At 40.1% G+C, this 27,471-nt stretch overlaps 1 protein-coding gene across 4 annotated transcripts in view; it reads right to left on the minus strand.

Annotated features, from left to right (window-relative positions):
* Positions 1 to 27,471, minus strand: part of LOC126175394 (cytochrome P450 9e2-like) — a 139,177-nt gene that overhangs the window by 63,566 nt on the left and 48,140 nt on the right. For all 4 annotated transcript variants that reach the window (XM_049922178.1, XM_049922180.1, XM_049922181.1 and 1 more), the window contains exons 2-3: positions 24,488 to 24,714; positions 9,247 to 9,519 (exon numbers count right to left, since the gene is read on the minus strand). In XM_049922178.1, coding sequence (XP_049778135.1) covers positions 9,247 to 9,519; positions 24,488 to 24,714 — 500 coding nt within the window. The remainder of the gene's footprint in view (positions 1 to 9,246; positions 9,520 to 24,487; positions 24,715 to 27,471) is intronic.

Genomic DNA, 27,471 nt, shown 5'->3' on the forward strand with positions numbered 1-27,471 from the left:
GAGACCTGGAAGTATCTATATTATTAAGTGACTATCCCAGAATCCAGTACCAGTTGCAGTTTGTCTGTTTAATGGCTTCGAGAGACAAGAAAAATTTCATTTTCAACATTTCACATAATTATTGACAAAATTTAAAATTCTGTTGTAATCTACTCATTATGAGATACAACCATATGTTAAAAGTTTAACACAATAAGACAAGTGTTACAGGTAGAAAGTGCATACACATTATATGATGAATGTAAAAAAATATTGCTTACTACATTTTTGCTGTTCATGCAGTAAAACTTCAGCATTAGACAAGACATTTTAATTTATTACTTCTATTCACAACACAGTCTGCAGACAGTATCCACATATACCACTGAAAGTATCTGAAATTATATCACTGTATGACACATAGTTCAAGATATATGACATCAGACATTTTGATGTGTGATAACTAGCTTCTGCTTAAAATGGTGTGCAAATTACCCAGACTATGTTCATTCTGTGTTTCATAATAAGAGCCCTAAGTGATCTCCAAAAAAACTTTAAACATAATTTCAATATTTTTCTCAACTTTTTCTCATTTACATGCTGAATGTCAAATATTTATTAGCAACTCCATTTCACTGTAATGTGTTCACACATCTTGGCAATCTCCTGACAATGATCTGGGAAGTGAGTATTTCTGACAATGTTCCATGTCCATGAGAATCATCTCAGTTTTGGGTCTATAGAACGAAAACTAAACCTGATCTAACATGTTAACTCAACTGTATAATAATCAAAAGTTTAAAGATGTTTTATGCATGGGAGTTTGTTTCTTTAACAAATAAGGGGTTTACCTGTCAGTGTAAGATCCACAGAAATGCCTCCCTCTGGCCAGGGTATCAAAATCCTAGTGGTTAACAGCCAAACCATTCACAACAAAGTAACAGAGTTTGAAGCACTCCTAAAAGCAATGAAGCTCACGTAATACTAGGTACAGAAACTTGATTAAAACCCAAAGTTGACAGCAGTGAAATTTTAGGGGAAAATTTAAACATATATAGAAAGGATGGGAAAATGAAGGAGTTGTATTTAACCAGTAGACAAGAAACTTAAATCAACCAAGTTGTAAATTGAAGTTGCATGCCAGATTGATTGGGCAAGATTTAGTATTACAGGTGGGCATAAAATTATAAATGGATCCTTCTGTTGACCATCAGACTCACCTAATGTAAGCAAAAACTCAAGACAAAACCTTACTTTGTGAGTGCATAAGTGCATAAGTTCCCCAGTCATACTGTAATCATAGGTGGAGGCTTTAATCATCCAACAATCAATTACAAAAATTTCATTTTTGTTAGTGGTGGGCGTGACAAGACATCCTGTGGAACATTAATAAATACCTTCTCTGAAAATTACCTATGACAGATGGTTCAGATCACCAATAATGACAGAAATATGTACATTAGATCTAATGGCAACAAATGAAATTCCCTTCTTTGACGAGATCCACACTGAAACTGGTATTAGTGACCATGAGGCAGTTGCAGCAACAACATTTACCATTACAAAAAGAGCAACTACGAGGTGCATTCAAGTTCTAAGACCTCCGATTTTTTTTCTAATTAACTACTCACCCGAAATTGATGAAACTGGCATTACTTTTTGACGTAATCGCCCTGCAGACGTACACATTTTTCACAACGTTGACGCCATGATTCCATGGCAGCGGCGAAGGCTTCTTTAGGAGTCTGTTTTGACCACTGGAAAATCGCTGAGGCAATAGCAGCACGGCTGGTGAATGTGCGGCCACGGAGAGTGTCTTTCATTGTTGGAAAAAGCCAAAAGTCACTAGGAGCCAGGTCAGGTGAGTAGGGAGCATGAGGAATCACTTCAAAGTTGTTATCACGAAGAAACTGTTGCGTAATGTTAGCTCGATGTGTGAGTGCATTGTCTTGGTGAAACAGCACACGCGCAGCCCTTCCCGGACGTTTTTCTTGCAGTGCAGGAAGGAATTTGTTCTTCAAAACATTTTCGTAGGATGCACCTTTTACCGTAGTGCCCTTTGGAACACAATGGGTAGGGATTACGCCCTCGCTGTCCCAGAACATGGACACCATCATTTTTTCAGCACCGGCAGTTACCCAAAATTTTTTTGGTGGCGGTGAATCTGTGTGCTTCCATTGAGCTGACTGGCGCTTTGTTTCTGGATTGAAAAATGGCATCCACGTCTCATCCATTGTCACAACCGATGAAAAGAAAGTCCCATTCATGCTGTCGTTGCGCGCCAACATTGCTTGGCAACATGCCATCGGGCAGCCATGTGGTCGTCCGTCAGCATTCGTGGCACCCACCTGGATGACGCTTTTTGCATTTTCAGGTCATCATGCAGGATTGTGTGCACAGAACCCACAGAAATGCCAACTCTGGAGGCGATCTGTTCAACAGTCATTCGGCGATCCCTCAAAACAATTATCTCCACTTTCTCGATCATGTCGTCAGACCGGATTGTGCGAGCCCGAGGTTGTTTCGGCTTGTTGTCACACAATGTTTTGCCTTCATTAAACTGTCGCACCCACGAACGCACTTTCGACACATCCATAACTCCATCACCACATGTCTCCTTCAACTGTCGATGAATTTCAATTGGTTTCACACCACGCAAATTCAGAAAACGAATGATTGCATGCTGTTCAAGTAAGGAAAACGTCGCCATTTTAAGTATTTAAAACAGTTCTCATTCTCGCCGCTGGCGGTAAAATTCCATCTGCCGTACGGTGCTGCCATCTCTGGGACGTATTGACAATGAACGCGGCCTCATTTTAAAACAATGCGCATGTTTCTATCTCTTTCCAGTCCAGAGAAAAAAAATCGGAGGCCTTAGAACTTGAATGCACCTTGTAAAACAAGTAGAAATATTTATATGCTTAGTAAACTAGATAAAGAAGCAGTAGTGTCATACACCAGTGAGGAACTTGAAACTTTTGGTTCAGCACAGGAGCATGTAGAGGAACTATGGCTCAAGTTTAAAAGAACAGTTGACATGATGGGAACGACCCTCCATAGGTACAAAACAAAGCATAGGGCTATAAATAGAGAGATGTTGAATGAAACATATTTGGCTACCAAGCATTCAATGCACAAGGCCTCCAATGATTACCATAGCAGAGTATCATCAAAATATCTTTCACAAAACCCAAAGCAATTCTTGTCATTTTAGTGGCACCAAAGTTAGAGTCCAGACATTCATGGGTGAGACAGGAACTGAAACTAAGGGTAGCAGAGACAGGAACTGAAAGTAAGGGTAGCAAAGCAAAGGCAGAAATGTTTAACTTCATTTTCAAGTGTTCCTTTACAATGGAAAAACCCAGGAGTGTTGCCCCCAGTTTAACTCTTGTGCCACTAAAAAGATGACTGAAATAGGTATTAATATCACTGGTGCTGAGAAACAGCTGAAACTGTTAAAATTAACAAAGCTCCAGGGTCCGACAGAATCCCTATCAGATTATATACTGAATTTGCAGCAGAATTAGCCCCTCTCTTAACTACAATCTTACATAGATCCCTCAAACAAAAAACTGTACCCAGTAGCTGGAAGAAAACACAGATCTCATCCATCTACAAGAATGGTAGCAGAAGTGACCCACAAAGTTACTGTCCAATATCACTAACATCCATTTGTTGTAGAATCATAGAACGTATTCTGAGCTCAAATGCAATGAGATATCTCAAACAGATTGACCTCCTCCATACATCATGCGAAACCCAACCCGCACTTTTCAGGCTCAGCCCCAGCACATCTGGCCACCATACCTGCTGATATATGTCCAGCCTTACCTCAGGAGGTTGTTTGTCAACTGAATAGTCATGGACCTGTTTACAGCCAAGCCTCCTGCAGCTCCCACAGTGTCTGGAGACACAAGCGCCACTGTCACTGATATGTGGCACAAGGTCACAGTAAGCAGCACTGCTGCCACAGGCACCTGCTTGAGTCTGCGTGGTCACATGTCCATGTGACGCTGCACCTGTATTCATTCACTGAAGGGTACTTAGGTTGCTGATCAACTCCTTGATGGACAGTTCAGCTCTGGGCCCCAGATCAACTGCCAGCCACATCCTCACACCTTTGCAATGGACCACAACACTTGCTGCAGCCACTACTGATAGGACAGTTCCGTCTCGCACCTTCGCCAGGATCACAGCTGCTCCAGAAAGCTATGCTTCACTGTGCCTGCCCTTTGATTGTCTATGAGCCCATGGCCTCTTGGGACCACATCCACAGCAGCTCCTTGCCCATCAGTACTAATGACAATTGTGGGATTCATCATACTGAGCAGCTGCTATGCACCATCATAGAAGGGCATTTTAGTTGTACTTATTTCTCCACATGGCTCGTCCTCATCCTCGTTCTCTAAAGCAGTACTGAGTTAATTTATGGTGAATAAACAAACAGTTGCTACTCCAACAAATAGATAAAATTGTTTCCTTAGTACACAACTGGCCAAGGGCACTTCAGTCTCAAGTGAAATTTGTGACAGAATTGATGATTTTTTCATAGAGGGGACACAAAATGTTATCTTGCTTAGATGGAGAGTCATCGACAGATGTTGAAGTGACTTCAGGTTTGCCCCATCAAAATGTGTTGGAACCCTCGCTGTTCATGTTGTATATTAATAACCTTGTGGCCTATACTAATAGTAACCTCAGATGTTTCACATATGATGCAGTTATCTACAATGAAGTAATGTCTGAAGAAACTTCACAAATATTCAGTATGATGTTGATAAGATTTCAAAGCTGATCAAAGACTGACAACTTGCTTTAAATGTCCAGAAATCTAAAATTGTTCACTTGACAAAATGAAAAAAAGTGTACTGATCCTGTGGCTATGATATCAATGAGTCACAGCTGGAATTAGTTAATTCATACAAATACATGAGTGTAAAAATTTGCAGCGATCTGAAACGGAATGATCACAAAGTCTCAGTTGTAGCTAAAGCAGGTGGCAGACAGCAATTCACTGGTATAATTCTAGGAAATGCTAACAGTCTACAACAGAGACTGAACACAAAAAGTTATGCGGGCCATCCTAGAATATTGCTCAAGGGTGTGGGAGATGTTCCATATATGACTAACAGGGGATATTGAATGAATATAAATATGGGCAGCATGAATGGTCATAGGTTTGTTTGACCCATAGGAAAGTTTCATGAAGATGCTGAAAGGACTGAACTGGCAGATGCTTGAAGATAGATGCAAACTATCCCATGAAAACCTACTTAGAAATTTTCTAGAACCCGTTTTAAATGATAAATCTAGGAATATTATTTTAAGCCCTTATGTATCACTCTCATAGAGATTTCAAAGACAAGATCAGACTGATTACAGTGTGCACAAAGGCATTCAATCAACCATTCTTCCCTCATGCCACATGTCAATGACATGGTAAAAGACCGTAATAACAGATATAATGGGATGTACTCTCTGCCATGCACTTCACAATGTTTTGCAGAGTTTGAATGTAGATGTAGACGTCGATGTTGATGTTGTGAATGACTGCCACACACTTATTGATGGATTGAGCTGCAAACTGCTTATTGATAAAATATGTTATTATATTTTAATTTTTAACAGGAGAGAGAGCAAAATCAGCAGACACAAATACACAGTCATTAACATTAATGTAACCACTGTCTATGTCTTATCAACATGCAATAACCATTCACACTTGGCTGGTGGCAGCATTAGCAGTGGAGGGTATATTAAAGCCTTTTGGAGGAAGTGGAAAACAGTGCAATCGCAGTACCCTAAAGGGTACAATCATTAGCTTTTGGGCCAAGGTTTGAAGCATTTTCAAAATGGCTTAATTTCTGAACTGTTTCTGTGCCATCATGGTTAAAGTACACTGTTCATGGCAAAATGGCAATAGAAACTGCAGCCAAGGTAACTGTGGTGCTCCGCAGACCATAGATGACAGTGATGAAAAATGGTTGAAGAGGTGTGTACAGGTGAACAGATGTGCAACACTGTTGAACACCTGACTGCCCAGATTACCAAGGGGCTAGCAACAGTGTCTTCTCAACGACCATTTAGTGAATGTTGCTGCTTATTGGCCTCTGCAACAGGCACCTGGTTCATGAACTCATGCAGACTACTGTTTATTGGTAACAAAGCCTGCAATTTGCATGACAGTACTGCAACAGGATGGCCACTGTGTGGTGAAAGGTAGCTTTTAAGGTGAATCACGTTTTCTGCTTCATCGGACCGATGTGTATTGACATGTATGGTATGAAATGTCTGAAAGCAAACAAGGGGGGAATAGACCGGGGAATTTTTTTATGGCATTCCCTGGGTGATATCAGTATTCTGGAAGACACAGTGAACCAACAGAGGTATGCATCTATACATGGGGACCGTGTCCGTCCCCACCACCCAGTTTATTTTTCCTCGGCACTACAGAATCTACCACCAGGACAACACAATGTATCACACAGCTTGCAGTGTACACGCATGGTTTAAAGAGTACCAGGATGAGTTTACCATAATCCCCTGCCACCAAGCTCTCTACATTTAAACCCATTCAAGAATCTATGGGACCTCCTCGATTGGGCTGTTTGAGCTATGGATCATCAGTTCAGAAACCTAATGCAACTGTCCACAGCACTGGAATCAGCATGGCTCCATATCCCTATCAGTACCTTCCAGAACCCCACTGATTCTCTTCCTGTGCATCTTACAGTGGTCCGCTCTGCAAAAGCTGGTTATCTGGGCACTTGACAGGTAGTCACATTAATATGACTGGGCTGTGTAATAAGCAAATACAATAATAATAAGCAAAAGAGCAAGTCTATTTAACTATGAACTTTGTGATCATAAAAAATTGGCAAAATTATATATATACAATTTTATGATATTACTTATGCTTCTGCAGGGACTCACAGAGTATGCCAAAAATGGTTAAAAAATGAAATTTTTCAGAGGGAACAATTGGCAAATTAATAAGTTTCCTAATGAAAGTAGACTTTTTGGAGTCAGAAAATTCTGAGCTATAAAATATGGTATTGCATTTCAGAAATAACCATTACTTAAGATTTTAATGTTCTACAACACAAGATCTTTGATCATGGACAATTTTTGATACATAACATTTTTTGAAAAAGCAAGACATTTAATGAGAAGAGGCAAATGAGAGCTTCCAGCAGGTTATATCGAACAGCCATTTGCTCACTATGAATTTCAGGTAAATTAATTAGACTATTGTCATCAGTAATTGAGAAATGACAATGTGAACAATAAAATTTTATGAATTCCTACTTGAATAAAAAAGTAGCTAATTTATGTCACTGATATATATATGGCATTCATAAAACAAGATAAAATAAAGAAAAAAGTATACTGATGTAAGGATTGGTACAAGAACAAGTAGGATGGTTCTACCTTGCTCTGTTATGAAGTATACAGCCTGGAAACATTGGACCTGATAGCAAAAATAGTTATGAATGTGGTAGCAACACCTGCATTGAGTGCAAGTACATGGAAGATCAATAAACACACAAACACTGCAGTGTTCAAATCAAACCAGATGGTTTACTTGATCTACATCTACATCGATACTCTGCAAAACACATTTAAGTGCCTACCAAATGATTCATCAAACCACCTTAACAATAATTCTCTATTATTCCAATCTTGAACAGCATGCGGAAGAAACGAACATCTATATCTTCTTGTGTGAACTATGAATTCCCTTACTTTGTTATGATGATCGTTTCTCCCTATGTAGATCAGTGTCAACAAAATATTTTCACATGTGGAGGAGAAAGTTGGTGATTGAAATTTTGTGAGAAGATACCACTGCAACGAAAAATGCCTTTGTTTTAATGATGTCCATCCCAAGTCTTGTATCATTTCAATGACTCTCTTTCCACTATTTCGCAATAATATAAAACATGCTAATCTTCTTTGAACTTTCTTGATGTGCTCTATCAATCGTATCTGGTAAGGGTCTCTACACTGAAATATTCCAAAAGAGGATGGACAAGTGTAGTGCTGGCAGTCTCTTTAGTAGATCTGTTACATTTTCTGAGTGTCCTGCAAGTAAAACACAGTCTTTGGTTTGCCTTCCCCACAATATTCTCTGTGTGTTCTTTCCAATTCAAGTTGATCATAATTGTAATTCCTAGGTATTTATTCAAGTTGATCGTAACTGTAATTCCTAGGTATTTAGCCAAATTTCCAGCCATTAGATTTGACTGATTTACTATGGACCCAAAGTTTAACAGATTCCTTTTAGTACTCATGAGGATGACCTCACACTTTTCATTATTTAGTGTCAATTGCCAATTTTTGCACCATATAGAAATCTTTTCTAAATCATTTTGCAATTTGTTTTGATCTCCTGATGACTTTACTAGTCAATAAACAGCAGCATCATTGGCAAACAACCTAAGACGACAGCTCAGATTGTCTCCTAAATTGTTTATGTAGATAAGGAACGCAAATTGCCTATAACACTACCTTGGGGAATGTTAGAAATCACTTATGTTTTACTCAATGACTTTCCATCAATTACTATGAAACTGTGATCTCTATGACAGGAAATCATGAATCCAGTCACATAACTGAGATGATATTCCATAAGCACGCAACTTCACTACAATCTGCTTTTGTGGTACAGTATCAAAAGCATCCTGAAAATCTAAATATAAAGAATCAATTTGAAATCCCTTGTCAGTAGCACTCAACACCTTATATGTGTAAAGGGCTAGTTGTGTTTCACAGGAACGATGTTTTCTAAATCCGTGTTGACAGTGTGTCAATTGACTGTTCTCTTCGAGGTAATTCATAATGTTTGAACACAATATATGTTCTAAAATCCTGCTGCATATCAACGTTAATGATTTGGGCCTATAATTTAGTAGATTATTCCTAGTACCTTTCTTGAATATTGTTGTGACCTGTGCAACTTTACAGTCTTTGGGTACGGATCTTTCATTGAGCAAATGTTTGTATATGATTGTAAAGTATGGAGCTATTGTATCAGCATACTGTGAAAGGTACCTTGCTTTACCTCCTGCACCAACAAACAACAGACTGAGTAAAGAAGACTTGTCTTCAAAAGTGGGGCCTCAAATTTCAGTAAGCATAAATAAAGTAATAGACTAATTGCAAGGAACTGCAATGTACCTACAGATCCTGAATTTTAAAACACACAAACAACAAGCAAAAATTCTTAATTTTCTTAGAAGTTACTGAAAGTAGTTATGTACTTACGTTCTGTTAGGTAGCGTGTCATCTGATTTCCACACTGTACTACTATTTTCTCCATAGATTTCAGCTTTCCTGAGCTAAAAGTAGGGGTGAGCATAGCACGCACTTTTTTCCACTCAGCTCCCTTCAGGTTAATTAGCATATTATCTATGTGTGGTCTGTTCTTCAATCGTAGCACTGGTCGGTCCACGAAACAGTCAAAATCACGGACCATGATGTTCCTGATGAGGTCTGGGTCTCGAACTATTAATACAGGTCGACGGCCCTCAAAATATCCTGCACATATTTAACTGTGTTTTAACAATGAACATAATGGCATATTAGGCCTATCTCATAAAATGAAATTTTAATAAAGACATGATTAAACAACAACTTTTAAAAGCAGTAAATCTCATTATAAAAGAAATGGGCAAGATCGAGAAAAAGCCGTCAGTGTGTCAATTACAATGGACTGTTCACACAATATATTATTATTATTAACAGTTTTATTAAATTACAATAAATGCTATTCCTGAGAGAATATTCCAGGTATTTCATATATGTTCCAATTACAATAGTTCATTCATTTATCATGTTCCATCAATCTCATCCACATGTTTATGTCTTGTACTGTGACTGTATAAATCACAGTTCAGCTTAAACTCATGTTATTGTCAGCAAGGAAAACCATTAAGTATAAGTGTGTTGGGAAGTGAGTGTGAGAATTCCAAATTCTTTAAAGGACTTCTGCAGGATGTATAGTTATCTACCTTACACAATATTCTTACTGCACAGTTCTGATGAGTAGACACTTTATTTACTTTAGGAACTAAAAGTAAATTCTACCTGAACAGGCCACAAAGGCCCAACGATCCCGACCGGCCACCATGTCATCCTTAGCCCACAGGCATCACTGGATGCGGATATGGAGGGGCACGTGGTCAGCAGACTGCTCTCCCAGCCGTACGTCAGTTTACAGGGCCATAGCCACTACTTCTCAATCAATTAGCTCCTCAGTTTGTCTTTACTTGAGGCACACTACTTTAAAATATAATTACAGAAGGCAACAAGGAGTAGAAATATGCAAAATAAGCCAACACTCTTGCTTTTAGCTCAACACAACAAGAGGTGCTTCCGAGGGCATAGATGCTGAACTAAGCTTCTTGATTAATTTATCTGTGTGTTGATTCTATTTTAACTTGTTAACCAACTGGAGCCCCCGATAACTTTCACACAGTGTATTTCATTTAGTGTACAACCATTAATGTTTATTTCTCATGCTAGGAAGTCGTAATTTGCTGGTTTAAAATTGCGTAATATGAGTCATTGTGAGATTAATGCAAACCATTAGCTGCAAACTACTTGTAGGTGTCTTAAGATATCATCTGAGCTATTTCTGTAAAGGCTGAATTTGGACCCTTGACCAGTATGCTTGTGTTGTCAGCAAATATTATAGTTGTCACTGGAAGTTCATTTGTATGAGTTATAAACAATAATGGGTCAGTATTGATCATTATGGCACCCAACAGGGTATGTTCCTCATATTTGAGATTGATTTCATGCTTATGACACAGGTTGTCAATGCGACACTCTGCTTTCTACTATGAAGGTAGGACTTCATTTACGTAAGTTATAAACAACAATGCAGTTAGTATTGATCCTTATGTCATCCAATAGGGTATGTTACCTCATATTTGACATTGGTTTCATGCTTATGACACAGGTTGTCAATGTGACCCTCTGCTTTCTATTATGAAGGTAAGACTTCATCCAAGCAAGGGGGAATGTCATTGAAGCCATAGTACTTTAGTTTTTCAAGTAGGATTTTATGAGCTGTACAATCAAGTGTTTTGGCAAAGTCATAAAATAAATAGGGTACTTTTTCTTGTTTTGCTCTGATAGCTCTTCATCTGTGACATCTTGTATTGCGTTCTCTGTGCAGAACCATTTACAAAAGCCACCATCACAGCGTCTTTCAAAACCCTATGCAAGTCAGCCAGCAATGGCATGGTATTTTTCTACATACATAACAATATGTAGATACAAAGCAACTGTGGAATAATTTGCACAAGTGGACATTGAATAAAACCAGATATCAAATTATCTGAGGGTTCTTGCTATGAAATATGTCATCATACAAAGCAGATGTACCAATTCTAACAAGCCACCTTATCCCCTTTCCATTAATTCATTTTGTCTCTTTATTTGCAAGTTGGCTAGCAAAAAAAGTTTTATTTCTTTCTGGACTATAACTGTGTCATATTCAACTATTCACAATTGAGAATGAGGAGACATAGCACTTTCTACATTTTTCTCCATCACAATTTTGATGACTCCAGTTTCAAAAGATAATTAAAGAAAATCTTAAAGGAGACAGTCGGATATACAAGGAATCATAATATTTTGTATAAGTATAACATTTTCTGTAAATCATTGCTTTGAATGTAACTCTGTGCCTAATGCAGAAGTGATTATTCCTAGCCGGAGTGGCCCTGCGGTTCTAGGCGCTGCAGTCTGGAACCGCGTGACCGCTACGGTCGCAGGTTCGAATCCTGCCTTGGGTATGGATGTGTGTGATGTCCTTACGTTAGTTAGGTTTAATTAGTTCTAAGTTCTAGGCGACTGATGACCTCAAAAGTTAAGTCGCATAGTGCTCAGAGCCATTTGAAGCCCCCCCCCCCCTTTTTTTTTAATTCCTAAAATATGTTACCAGAAAGACAATACCGTATTTACTCAAATCTAAGCTGCACTTTTTTTCTGGTTTTTGTAATCTAAAAAACCGCCTGCGGCTTAGAATCGAGTACAAAGCAAGCGGAAGTTCTGCAAAATGTTGGTGGGTGCCGCCACAACTTACTTCTGCGCTACACAGGCATGCTTTGTAGGCACAAAGATAAATCCTGGCACCAAAACCTCTGCGTCAGGAAATAAATTAAAAAAAAAAGGTGGAAGACGAGCTTTTTTTCTCCGCCCCAAGTTTCGACCACTGCATTTTCATACATTATCCAACAAAGTAAATACAAATTCCATATTGTTCCTCTTCGAATGTAGCAGCATTTCAATGTACTACGAAAATCCGACTGGCAGGACTGTTTGGGATGTTTGTCAATATGGCCAACTCTACGTTCTGAATTTTTTTCCTATCTGTGAGAAGAGATGGTTGCTAATAGGAACTTTTATAAATTGTGAATCACATGCAGTATTCTTGTCACCATAAGAATAATACAAATATAAACATTTTGCCATGTATTGTTTAATGTTTGCTGCTATCTCATTTAAATACTGTCTGCCTCATAAACTACGCAATTAGAGTGAGACAACAGCAAACGCGGAAGAATATACATACCATGTCATGTTTATATTCGTATTATTCTTATGCTGAATGCTGATACAGTCAGAAATGAAGCATGGCAACTGACTAGATTTTTAAATCTAAGGTGACTCTAATTTCTGTGCTGAATGTAATGTACTAAAGAGGCGCCTGCAAAGATTTCCAAACAGAGAAAAATTTTCGCTAAACTCTCGTTCAGAATATCTTCTATCATACGCAGTCTATTATTTGATTCTTGTTGATCATTACCAAAGAAAGCAGCAGTGTAAGTAACAACAAATAGCAGTTTCTTGCCATTGTTTCGCTAATGAGACGATTCCTCTCTTTTTTTATTGTAAGCGGAGGTAGCGCGCACAAAAGCAAGCCATGCCGCGAGCGGCAACAGGCCGTAAACACGCACTATCAGAATGCGACAAACAGTGCATGACACAGTACAGTAATGCATTTTCAGCTTAGAGCAATGTAAACACCTATAACAAAGAAAACTGCGATTATCAGATCAAAGAAAAATAAGCAATCAATTCAAACCAGACGAAGCACGTGGAAAAGGAAGGGTACCCATATAAATACGGACGGAGCGCCTGACGCATAGCAATGGCTACCTGGTAATGCTTAACTGCTAAGCTTACGACTCGAACCAAACTGCTGTAGCTGTATTGTCATTCACTCGACCTAAATTGTGTCTCATATTACAATGGACCAACTTTGTTTCGATTTGGAGACGCGGCCTATAACTTTTCTCTCCCCTTGAATTTCGAGTCTCAAATTTCAGGTGCGGCTTAAAATTCGGAAAAACTTTTTTCCTTGATTTCGAGTCTCATTTTTCAGGTGCGGCTTAGATTCGAGTGCGGCTTAGATTCGAGTAAATACGGTATGCACAGATCAATGGAATCAAGCTACAGATGCTTGTTGTAGCTACTACATTCAATATACAAAACATTTACAACCATAATTCAAGCTATAAACATCATTTCCATAACAAGAAAAATCTGTGGGTTCATACTCAAGCATGTGGAAAGATATTTGTGTCCAAAAAATACTATTAAAACATAAATTATTCACCTATTTTCAAAAATTTGTCACCTACAAGCAGCCAATCTTTCTCACATCACAAACAACTGTTGCTATCCTTCGCTGCTGTAGTTGTCGTCTTCAGTCCAAAGGCTGGCTTGATGCAGCTCTCCGTGCCAATCCACCCTGTGTGAGCTTCTTCTTCTATGAGTTACTACTGCATCCTACATCCTTCTGAATTTGCTCACTGTGTTCATCTCTTGGACTCCCTTTGCGATTTTTACTTCCTACAGTTCCCTCCAGTACAAAGTTGGTGATCCCTTCATGTCTCAGAATGTGTCCTATCAAATGATACCTCCTTCTGATCAAGTTGTGGCACAAATTTCCTGTCTCCCCAATTCTATTCAGCACCTTCTCATTAGCTGCTTGCTGCACCCACCTAATCTTCAACATTCTTCTGTAGCATAACATTTCAAAAGTTTCTATTCTCTTTTTGTCTAAACTGTTTATCGTCCATGTTTCACTTCCATACATGGCTACACTCCAGACAAATACTTTCAGAAAAGACTTATGTAAATCTATATGCCATATTAACAAATTTCTCTTCTTCAGAAATGCTTTTCGTGCCATTGTCAATCTCCATTTTATAGCCTCTCTACTTTGGCCATCATGTTACTTTGCTGCCCAAATAGCAAAACTCATCTACTACTTTAAGTGTCTTGTTTCCTAATCTGATTCCCTTAGCACCACCTGGTTTAATTCAACTACATTTCATTATCCTTGTTTTCCAAACTGATCTTCCCCGATGTCAGTTTCCATCAGGTTTTCCTTTGTCCTGTAAAGAATTCATGTTAGCATTTTGCAACCATAACTGATTAAACTGATAGTTTGGTAATTTTCACACCTGTCAGCACCTGCTTGCTTTGGAATTGGGGTTATTATGCTTTTCTCAAAGTCTGAGGGTATTTTGCCCATCTCATTTATCTTGCACACCCATCTTTCAGAGCATCAAATTCTTCTCACAGTATCAAATCTTCCATCTCATCTTCATCTATGTCCACTTCCCTTTCCATAACATTGCATTCAAGTTTATCTCCATCTATATACTCCTACCATCTTTCAGCGTTCCCTTCTTTGCTTAGGACTGCTCTCCCATATGAGCTCTTGATATTCATGCAGCTGCTTTTCTTTTCACCAAAGGCTGTGGGCTGTATCTATCTTTCCCCTAATGAAATATGCTTCTAAACCCTTTCAGTTGTCCTCTAACCATTCCTGTTCAGCCATTTTGTATTTCCTGCCAATATGATTTTTTAAGCGTTTATATTCCTTTTTGCTTGCTTCATTTGCTGCATTTTTATATTTTCTCCTTTCATCTATTAAATTCAATATATCTTGTGTTATCCAAGGATTTCTACTAAGTCTTTTCTTTTTGGCTATTTGATCCTCTGCTTCTTCTCTTAAAGCTACCCATTTGTCTTTGACTATATTCCTTTCCCCTGTTCTAGTCAACCTTTGCCTAATGCTCCCTCTGAAACTCTCAGCAATCTCTGGTTCTTTCAACTCATCCAGGTTCCATCTCCTTAATTTCCTACCTTCCTCCTTTTTCTTCAGTATTGATCTACAGTTCATAAACAGTAAAATGTGGTCAGAGTCCACATCTGCCCCTGGAAATGTTTTACAATTTGAAACCTGGAGCATTAGCGATGATTAAATTATGCCCTGTGCAAAATTCTACCAGGTGACTTCTTCTTTCATTCCTTTCCCCTGATCCATATTCACCTCCTATTTTCCCTTCTCTTCCTTTTTCTACTATTAAATTCTAGTCCCCCATCACTATTAAATTTTCATCTCCCTTAACTACCTGAATAATTTCTTTTCTCTTGTCATACATTTCTTCAATCTCATCATCATCTGTGGAGCTAGTTGACATATAAACTTGTACTACTGTGGTGAGTGTGGGCTTCGTGTCTTGGCTACAATAATGCATTCACTATGCTGTTCATAGCATTTTACCCACACTCCTGTTTTCTTGTTCATTATTAAGCCTACTCTTGCATTATCCATATTTGATTTTATACTTACAACCCTGTATTCACCTGATCAGAAGTCTTGTTCCTTCTGCCAACAAACTTCACTAATTCCCACTATATCTAATTTCAACCAATCCATTTCCCTTTCTAAATTTTCTAACCTACCTGCCCGATTAAGGGCTCTAACATTCCATGCTCAGAACTATAGGAAGTCAGTTTTGTTTCTCCCGATGATGACATCCTCCTTAGTAGTGTAGTAGTTCTATGGGCAACTATTTTACATCCAGAATATTTTACCCACGAAGATGCCACCATCCTTTAACCATACAGTAGAGCTGCATGCCCTTGGGAAAAATTATGGCTGCAGTTTCCCCTTGCTTTCAACCATTTACAGTACCAGCACAGCAGGGCCATTTTGGTTGATATTACAAAGCCAGATCAGTCAATCATCCAGACTTTTGCCCCTGCAAATAGTGAAAAGTCTGCAGTCCCTCTTCAGGAACCATACATTTCTCTAGCCTCTCAACAAACAGATACGCCCACCCCCACCCCCACCCCCACCCCCCGGTAACCCCTGTGTTGTGGTTGTACCTACAGTTACAGTACAACTATCTGTATCACTGAGGCACACAAGCTGCCCCACCAATGGCAAAGTCTGTGGTTCATGTACGTCTGATCCATGGTTGACACTACATCTTTGAAATGTGTAACATTACAAGAGGTAGATGGACAATTATATAAATTGTATATAAACATACTAATTTCAATAAATGCTCTTTCAAGGACAAATAAATAAATGCAACACCTTTTGACACAAAAGTGCTTTCCCCAATGGAGGATTTATGGAGTGAATGAGTGTCCTGTTTATGTCACTTCAGGATTTAAGGACTAGTGGAAGTGTGTGTTCTCCACTGCCAAACAGGGGACATAGAAATAAGTTTTCAAAAGGCTCAGCCCGAGAATTATGGCAGAGCTATCACACAGACAGATTTCTTTATGAATACAAAACAAAATCATGGCATCTATGTGGATGTCAGGTAAACAGTGTGGTCCTGTTTATTGTGGAGAAGACATGGTTGTGAGTGACAGAGTTAGGGCATATCAATACACAGACATTTTTACTACTTGTTAGCTGTGCACCATTGAATGCTGTTTGAAAATTGTCTTCCATTAGTTGTATGATGATAGAATAACAACCACCAACATAATGTATGTTGAAGAACACTTTTATTAAATACATTTAGCACATACACATATAGTATGAACATTGAAGACAGGCACCACACAAAGACAAAACATACCAAAGATCTTCAATCAAAGAGTCTACAAATAAAACTCAAAGATGATGTCTCTTATGGTGGATAGTCACCACAGAGACCCCTCCCACTGGCTGGTGTGGCCGTGCGGTTCTAGGTGCTACAGTCTGGAACCGCATGATCACTACGGTCGCAGGTTCAAATCCTGCCTCGGGCATGGATGTGTGTGATGTCCTTAGGTTAGTTATGTTTAAGTAGTTCTAAGTTCTAGGGGACTCATGTTAAGTCCCATAGTGCTCAGAGCCATTTTTTTAGACCCCTCCCCCTCCCCCCTCTCCCTCCAGGTAGTGCAGAGCACAGGGAAGGAACAGAGATGTTATCCATGATGAGACCTTGAAGCCGCTTACGTGGGTGAAGGAGTTGTGCCATGCAGTAGCAGGGAGGTTTGTCAAGTGGAGAGAGGTCCATGCCATGACAATGGAGAGGATGCTGTTACCAGAGATTTTGGCCGCTAGGATGTCCTGCTCAGTGTCTGATGGGAGCTCAAAGGATTTCAGTAGCTGTATGTGAGTTGCTGAAGCATTATATTGCATTGAAGGAAGGATGATAAAAATGAAGACAGTGCTGTCTCAAACCTCAATAGAGAGATCACCCAGGGTGATGTCTATGATGCCAGTAAACACTGTACACTGTATTGAGAGGGGGTGAGGGAGGTGGTGGGGGGAGGAGGGAGGGGTGTCTCACTGGGAGGTGAAGCCATCACACACTCCACAAGTTGTGTCTCATGGAGGAGTGCCATCGGCTGTGGCCTCTGAAGATGTGGGAACAAATAGAGAACTGCAGATCACCTGTTTAAGAACCATGCTAGCTTTATCCTACTTATTGAGACTTTTGTATTTGCTGTTAAGCACAATGTCCAGAGTGTTCTGACTCTGGTCAAGGACTTTGTGAGGGCCCAAATACTGAGGCTGGAGAGATGCACAGAAGGAATCGTCATGAACCGTAACATAATTGCAGGTTGCAAGATCTTTTTAGATGAAGGCTCGTGGTACAGAATGCAGTTTGCTGAGCAAGGACTTGTGAAATTTATTCACATATTTTATCAACTAGAGCAGGAAGCTCATCTTAATTTGGGAGGTGTAAGTGTTCAAAAAACTCAGCTGGGAAGATTAGGAGTACTCAATCTACAGTGGATACCACAAGATACTGAAGGAGATCCCAGCAGAGGGGTCAAAACGTCAATTGTTTAAAGAAATGTGACATGGTCTAACAACCCAAAAGATTTTAACTTCAGTAACAATGGTCACAAAAGCCTGCACACGTACACACGAGTGCCATCTTAAGGATTTAGTGCCAATGCTCCACAAGACCATTGCTCTGCAGGTGGTAGGAAATGGTGTGGAACTTGTCAACACTGCACAGCTCACAAAGCTTCGTGAGCAGTGAGGATTCGAACTGGTGGCACTGGTTGGTGATTGCAGATGAAGGGCAACAAAAATGAGAACTCCAGAAGCTGATGAAGGCATGGGTAACCAAAGCAGCCATTATAATAGATAAAGGAATGGCTTTGACCCACCTTGAGACTTGGTTGATGGCTGAGAATTTATCTCGAAAGCCCTAGGAGGAATGAGGGGAGGAGGCCAACAACGTTGATATGGACATGACATAGGTGTCCTTTGGAAATGCTGAACTGTCCTAGATGGGGCTGTACAAGTCACCTGAGTTTACTTCTCTGGCATGGAACACAAGCTCACATCCAATTGTGACATTGTTCTTAACGCCAGCTGCACTAATTGTTTGGTAACCAGCTTAGCAGTGGCGTTGATGCCTGGGTAAACAAGAGAGTGTAGGGAGTTGACACCACTTGCTGGAGAGGGGAAGGTACAATTGATTGCAGAGTACCTGTTAAAGTGTCACACACGTAGGGGATAGCTGAGCCTGGCAGTTGGAGTGGCACAACAATCAGTGTGCATTTTGTGCCCTTCAGCTTGTTTGCCAAATCGATTTCATTATTTAAATGGATAGATAAAATAATCTACTCACTGAGTGGCAGCAGAATACACACATAAAAGACGTTTGTAATTGGCAAGTTTTCGGAGCAAGTGGCTTCTTCTTCAGGCACAAGAGTTGAAGGGGAAGGAAGAGGGGTGAAGGAAAAGGACTGGAGAAGTCTAGGAAAAGGGGTAGATTTTCGGAAAGTCAACCAGAACTGGGGGTCAGAGGAGACTTACCGTACAGGATGAGAAGAAAAGACTGATTGTTGGGGACTGCGTCGGACAAGATTTGAAAACCTGAGACCTTAAAGGTGCAAGACAGGGTAACATACAGACAGAGATTACTGCTTAAACATCAAGCATGAGTTAATAAGAATGAAAAGCTAAGTATATTGTACATCAGAGAGGTGGGAGGTGGTGGTGAAAAATAGATGGGAAAGACAATGAAAGATATAAAAAATTAAAACAGAGTGAAGCAAAGAGTAGTTACAGTGAAGAAATGCTGAGACGGAAGAAATTAATATACGGGGGCTGTTCAATAAAGGATTATCATAATTTTTTAATGATCATAATTTCTCGCACTAAAATTTAACCTTATGATATTCTTTTAGCTTCATGTGCAACAAACATGCCATAGTAGCTTCATTGTTGGGACTCCTGGTTCCCGCCTGTGAGAGACAGGCAAGTCAGACATGTTCAGTATCACCTACTGCCGCAATGGAGGTAACATGTGAGGAACAATACACAGCTTTGAAATTCTGCTTTTGTCTCAACATATCTTCAGCTGAGGCCTATACAACGTTACAGGAGGCCCATGGAGAGTCTGTTCCTCCCTACAGCACAGTTCGAAGGTGGTTTAAAATGTTTAAAGAGGGGAGACAATCAATTTCAAAGGAAGGTGGACCTGGTGCTTCAGTTACTGCTCTGACTGAAGAAAACATCAACCCTGTTGCTATCATTGTAAGAGAGCATTGATGAATTACCTTAAGATCACTTTCTGAAATGCTGAACATTTCATTGGGTGCCACCCACACATTGGTGACAGAAAAATTACGTGACACGTGTTTATGTGCAATGGGTTCCAAGACTGTTGATTCCCAAACAAAAGGACATTCGTATGCAGGTCTGCATGCAGTTAAAGTTGATGTTAGAGGAAGATCCGGAGTTTCTTTCAAATGCAATCACTGCTGATGAAACTTGGCTACATCATTGTGATCCTAAGAGCAAAGAGCAAAGCTCAGTGTGAAAATTCCCTTCATCATAAACCCCCAAAAAAGCAAACATGGTTGCTTCTGCTGGAAAAGTTATGGTCATCTCATTCTTTGATATTCATGGAATGGTTTATCAGCATTTTGTACGTATACACACATCAGTGACTGGACAATACTACAGGGATGTCCTGAAAACATTTCAAGTCCATATCAGGCGCAAAAGACCACATTTCCATGAAGCAAGCTGAATGCTGCACCATGATAATGTGCAGTCACATATTGTCAATTTTTTTGCTCAATATCTTGCAAAAATCAATGTGAAGTGCATCCCTCACCCTCTCTATAGTCCGGATTTAGCCCCCAAGTGACTTTTTCTAATCCCTAACATGAAGAAATGCCTTCGTGGGGGGCATTATCAATCATCAGAAGCAGTGGTGAAGGCCGCAGAAGTGATTTTGAAGGACCTCTCAAAAAATGGTTTCCAACACGTATTTGAAGACTGGCAGAAATGCTGGGACAAGTGCATCATATTCAGGGGAGGACCATCAAAATTATGAGGATGAGTAGGGGTATGTTGTCAAAAAAATATTATGATCATTCTTTATTGAACAACCCTTGTAAATTAAGGCCAAGGTGAATCCGAGAACCAAGGACATGTTGTAGTGCTAGTTCCCACCTGCAGGGTTCTGAGAAACTGGTGTCTGGGGTAAGAATTCAGATGGCGCATGTGGTGAAACAGGCACCGAGGTCATAAATGTCATGTTGTAGAGAATGCTCTGCAACAGGATATTGTGTGTTGCCTGTATACATCCTCTGCGTATGCCCATTCATCCTGACTGATAACTGGGTGGTAGTCAAGCCGATGTAAAAGGCTGAACAGTGTTTACATAACAGCTGGTACAAGACGTGTCATTTCACAGTTGGTTCTCCGTTTGATAGTATATGTTTTGCCAGTTACAGGGCTGGATTAGGTGGTGGTAGGAGGGTGCATAAGGAAAGTCTTGAACCAGGGACTGTCACAGGGGTAGGAGCCATGGGGTGAGGAGACGGGTGCAGAAGAAGTATAGGGTCTGACAAGGATATTGCAGAGGTTGGGAGGATGATGAAAAGCCAGTATACACCCTCTGCCTATACCCATTCATCCTAATTGACAATATGGTGGTAGTCATGCCAATTTACATAACAGCTGGTATATAACATGTGTTCTTTCATAGGTGGCTCTCCCTTTGATAGTATATGTTTTGCCTGTTATAGGGCTGTTGTAGGTCGTGGTAGGAGGGTGTATAGGGCAAGTCTTGCAGCAGGGACGGTCACAAGGGTAGGAGCCATAGGACAGGAAGATGGGTGTCGAGGTACAACAGCCCTATAATTGGCAAAATGTATACTGTCAAAGGGAGAGCCACCTGCAAAATGATGCACGTCACATAGCAGCTGTTATGTAAACAATGTTTGGCCTTCTACATCGGCATGACTACCAGCAAATTATCAATTAGGGTGAATGGGCATAGGCAGAGGGTGTATACTGGCAACATTCAACATACTGTTGCAGAGCATGCTCTGCAAGATTGCATTCATGACCTCGGTGCCTGTTGCACCACAGGCACCATCTGAATTCTTCTCCCAGACACCGGTTTCTCAGAACTCTGCAGGTGAGAACTAGCACTTCAATATGTCCTTGGTTCTCGCCACCCACCTGGCCTTAATTTATGTTAATTTCTTCTGTCTCATCATTTCTTCACTGTAACTACTCTTTGCTTCACTCCATTTTAGTTTTCTGCATCTTTCACTGTCTTTCCCATCTATTGTTCACTGCCCCCCTCCCACCTCTGTTACAAACAATGCACTTAGCTTTTCACTCTTAAAAACTCATGCATGACGTTTAAGCAGTAATATCTGTCTGCATATTAGAATGTCTTCCATCTTTAACCTCTCAGGTTTTCAAATTTCGTCTGATGGAGTCCCCAACAAATCAGTCGTTCTTTCTCATCCTGTACAGTAAGTCTCCTCTGACCTGCGGTTCTGGGTGACTTTCCCAAATTCTACCCCTTTCTCTAGACTTCTCCAGTCCTTTTCCTTCATCCCTCTTCCTTCACCTTCAATCTTTCTGCCTGAAGAAAGAGCCACTGGCTCCGAAAGCTTGCCCATTATAACCGTCTTTTATGTGTGTGTTCTGCTGCCACTTGGTGAGTAGATCTTTTATCTATCCAATTAAATAATTTTGTCAATAACTGCGTTCTTTGTCATAAATTGATTTCATTGGTCTTCTGATCTTCAGGTGGGCCAGTTTGTCCATGTCAATGATGTATGTTATAATATTCATGCAGCACAGGCAATCAACAACAACTTTATCAGTACCAAAGCATATGTCTGTTGACTAATGTCTGACAGGTCCACGTGCCACAGTCATCTGGGAGGGGTGTCTTTGCTTGGGTTCTTGGGTTGTGTATGGCATTGCAAGCAGTCAGTGGTTTGTAAAGACAGTAAACTCATGCCTTTCAATACTGTCAAGAAAATGTCTGATTTTCTGATAGATCATGAGGAGTTCGCAGTCGTGTAAACCACTTGAGCTGTGTAGGAGAGTTTTTTTTTTCCACAAATCAGAGAGGTTCAGCAGTATCACCAATATGCTGTGCAAATCTGCATCTATTGATGTATTGCTCATGTCGGCAGTGACGGAGAGGTGGCCATCAAATGTCCTCGAGCCCAAAGTGTTTTTACCCATCATGGTGTCAGTGAGCAGTGCCTAGATGGAGGAGCATAAGAGATGTGATGCCAGCAGAAATTTATAATGTGTAGGAATCTTTGCAGTTCATGGTAGTCCGTTGGCAGAGGATGGTTTCAGATAAAATCGACGGGGTTTGATAGCAAACAGATGCCCTTAGCCAATACCATTTAGCCAAGAAAAGTTACACTGTCACGTAACAATTGAGACTTCTCATGGTTAATTTTGACACTATTGGTCTCGAGTGTGTCCTGGACTCATGCCAAATGCTGTTCCTGTTCTTTGGGAGAGGGGGAAAATCAAGATGTCATCCAAATAGACATACACAGGTGGGAGATTGAACAATAACGAATCGATAAACTGCAGTCAAGTCTGGGCCCCATTTTTGGGACCATATGGCATGAGACAGTACTCAAATGGTCCAAAGGGGGTAATGAGAGCAGTCTTGGGGATGTCGTCCTCGAATATGGGAATTTGTTGGTAAGCTTTGGGCCAATCAAGTACACTGAACACACATTGAGCAGTTGAGTGAAGTCCTGGATGTGTGGGATTGGATAATTGTCTTTAATAGTGTGTGAGTTCAGAACCTTGTAGTCCCCACACAGGTGAAATAAACCATCTTTCTTCTGAACGACATGCATAGGAGAAGACCAATTGCTATCTGACTGGCATAAAATGCCTGCATCAAGTAGTTCACCAATAACTGGTTTGGCATGGCACAGTTTTTTGGGATTGAGGGGGTGTGCCTTCTGTCCCCCACGATATTGATTCTGTAATGAGCACCCACAGTAGTTGTACATGCACATCCAGCCTGTGAACATGTGGGCGTAATTTCATTGTTGGTCTGAGGGGAAGGGAGCACCAGAAGGAATCATTGTGCAGCAAAGTGTCATTAACCTAGCAGTCCCGTACATGAGGTGGCCTGGAAGAGGCAGGGACATGGCTGCTAAAGACTCATCAGAGCACGATGAATGCTTGACAGAGAGTTGGCATAGTGCCTGATGAGCTCGCACCAGTTGTGCTGATGTTGCATTGATCAGTTGGTGAAGCATGGTGCTGTTTGCTCATAGAGCATCAGAAACAGAGTGCTTGAGTGTAAGGTCAACCAATGATGTGGTGAGCTAAGCCGTTTGGAGCACTCAGAGAGAGAGAGAGAGAGAGAGAGAGAGAGAGAGAGAGTATGGTGGATGGTACAGTACTTCCCAGTCCCATTGACCGAACAGAATAGCCACAGCTTGCGCTGCGCCCGCGCACTGTCATGCAAAACGATGGGTGGGTTGTGCAGAAAGTATCACTACTTGTTTTGCAAAGCTGGTCGCAGGTGATGGTGGCTTTGATTTGATACCAAAGATGAAGGAACCACTTCGTGGCATTCACTTCAGAACTGTTCCAGAGATTCGACAGGCAGTAGATCGCTCCATTTGCACCATCAATAGAATAGGTTCTGCTAATGGTATACTACGCCTTCCACATCGCTGGCAACAGGTTCCACACAACACTGGTGACTACTTTGAAGGACAGTAACAGGTGCAAACATGTAACTCTCTTGTATCGGTTGTGAATAGTTGCCACCACTTAAGTTCCAACTCTCATATTTGTTGCATACTGTATACTTATCAATTTTTAAAAGATTCAAGAGTTTCATGATGGTCTTTAAGACTCAATTGTAACAATAACAATGATAAGAATTTCAGTCATGTCTGAGCTACTAACCTGCGTAAGGATGCCCCTCAAACTGCTTATAAAGCCTCAGCTGCATTTCATGAAAGGAACAGCGGAAGGTGAATCTATCCTTCACATTTCCAAAGAAAATCTGAGGCTCAATATAAAAGACACCTTTCTTCCTCCAGTGGGAAAATGTGCGTGTGAAGTGCCAATACAACAGTAGTATGATGATTGGTAAAGAAGCAAGAATAATTGTGCCCCACTCCATTTCAGATCTGAAAATGATAAAAATAACAAATTTAAATACTATCACAACACAGTTTATAAATTGTGGCTCAGAATAGTTTCCATCATATATTCAGTAAGTCACAAGCTACATTTGCTACAAGCTACAATCACCCAGATTTGGTATAATCCCCTTTAAGCCCACTACATTTATATTCTTCAACTAACACTACTTTCTTTTGGGCGCAACCAAAGAACATGTTATAATCGGTTAATGTTCACCATATGTTACCTGTGGTGTATGGCTATGAACCAAGGGTATTTTTAGTTTTACTTTGTGTCACTTGTAAGTAGAACTTGGAAAATTTTTAAAGATTTTAACAATTTAATTCATACCTTCTCTCCTTTTACATTTTTACATCCTGATGATGCCCAAAGTACAGCCTAAATAGGTAACAATCATCAATATGTTCTACATCTACATCCACACAATGCAACCCACTGTTAAGTGCATGACTTCCCATTCCATTTGAGTCTTGAGTGCAGAAAGAATGACTGCTTAAAGTGATACATAAGAAGCTCTGGTGTATTCCTAACACCTAAAATCAGATTTAATCACAACTTGGGTACCTTTAAATACTTCAAGGAGGAATATCACTACTTGCTACACTGCTGCTCCTAAAGCAAATCATCTTATTTTTCTTTTCTGCTATTCATTCCATATATAAGACATATACTGGGCACACATGAAATATCTAAATTCCTACCCAAGCTGTATTTTTAAGGACCCTATTATTCAGTGTCTAGTTCAATGATTGCTGATGATAAAAGTATAAATAGTTCTTGTACAAAAATTTTATTTATAGAAGTATTCAAAATTTAAAATCTGTAAGAGTAATGTACATTTGAAAATGACCCCACTGTCTTAGTTGAGACACACCTCATTTAAAAGCTCTCTATTTTCTTGTTTCTAAAATAGACCTCATCTTGATGAAATAGTTCACCGGTGAATGACCAGATGTCAGTGTCCAACATGCCCTCTGAATGAAGACATTCAGCCATTCACATGTGAACTATTTTGTCACAAAGTATGCCAGGAGAATCTGAAGATCCATATCTCTTCGTTCTTGAAAACTGTATAATTAAAAATTTATCCTCATTCAAAATTGTGTTTCCAGAACATTTGATTTTTACAATGTAATCCTTCCAAAATCAAGTGTCATAATATTGTAGATCTAATTTTTCTGTTTGCAAAACTGTATAATTTTACTAGAATAATACACTGGTTTATGAAGAACTCCAATCAGAGAATTTGAGTTTCTAGAAAAATCTTGGTGATATTTTGTAAATCTCACTGTACATTCAAACTTCCACTTCATAAAACACACTATTTTTTATTATTTTACTTATTTAAGGGCATTGAGCCAATTCTTAATCGAAATAACTTCTTCACCTATTGTGTATATGTATCCTCTACTTTCTAGGTCTTTTATATTAGTGTTTAAAAATTAAAATCAAACAATGGAAACTGCATCTTGTAACGTAAACAATATTATGAAAAGAAGAGATTGCTACTCGCTGTAAAGATGGCACATTAATTTGCAGACAGACAGTTCATTTATGTCTATTTAGTCATCATTACTTTATATGCTTTTTATGTGAACAGAGAGGTCCAATATTGAGTGTAATGACATGTAAATGAATGCAAATCACCTGAAGATGGGCACTGTGACAAACCAGTCATGTGTGTGTGACTCCAGTCTGAGCTGCTAGAGATGGCGGTCATATGTGCTTGAGGTGTGCTTGCCTATGTGAATGTGAATATTTGTGTGTGTGTGTGTGTGTGTGTGTGTGTGTGTGTGTGTGTGTGTGTGTGTGTGTATATATATATTTGTGTTATGCATGGAAGATGGCTTTCTGGTCCATAGACAACCACGCCAACACTCATATCAGAGCACCTATCAAATGAGGTAGTGTTTGCCAGCTAGCCTCACATCCTCAATCCCTGTGTATGCAGTCACAGACAGTGGAGTATGATACAGAGAACGCCTACCAGACTCTAGGCAGTGGAGGGCCATAGGAAGAAGAGAATGTAAGCAGGACGGTTGGAAACTGATGTGTCCTGATGGCTTAATGTGAATCTTTCTGTTGTTTCTGAGATGTGGTGACAGTTTGTAGAGGCCAAAACTGTATCCCGAAGACCAGGGCAAGGCCAACCACATGTGACATCAGAAAGAGAGCACTCTTAATTGGCTGTAAGGGCATAACAGTACCGCCTTAGTACTGCATGGCAACTGGCATCGGACCTTGCAGGGTCTGCTGGATGTGCTGTATCAAGGCAAACATGTACAGAAGGCTTTGGCATCGAGACCCTTACTGTCAGAGACTTGCTGTATATGTGCCTCTGACATGTCTTCACAGAAGGGAACGTCTAGAGTGGAGTCATCAACAAGTCAATTTGGTCTGGAGAGTGATTCTCGATGGATTCACATCTGGAGGAAACACGGAACATGATTTTGGGACCCAAATATTGTGGAAAGAGACCGGTTTCAAGGAGGATCCCTAATGGTGTGGGCAGAGATTATGTTGACCACCTGAACACCTTTTCATGAAATTGTATGGGTGAATCAGCAAGGTTTAACTGCTGTCAGATACTGTGAAGAGATCTTGGGACCTCATACGCAGTTGTTGTGGGGTGCTGTGGACCCAGACTTTCTATTGGACAATAATGCTCGAACTCTTAGCACATGGGAGGAAAATGTTTTCTTGGAAACAGAAGATATTGAATTCTCTCCCAATTAGAATCC

This window comes from Schistocerca cancellata, chromosome 3 (assembly GCF_023864275.1).
Source record: "Schistocerca cancellata isolate TAMUIC-IGC-003103 chromosome 3, iqSchCanc2.1, whole genome shotgun sequence".
Taxonomy (NCBI): domain Eukaryota; kingdom Metazoa; phylum Arthropoda; class Insecta; order Orthoptera; family Acrididae; genus Schistocerca; species Schistocerca cancellata.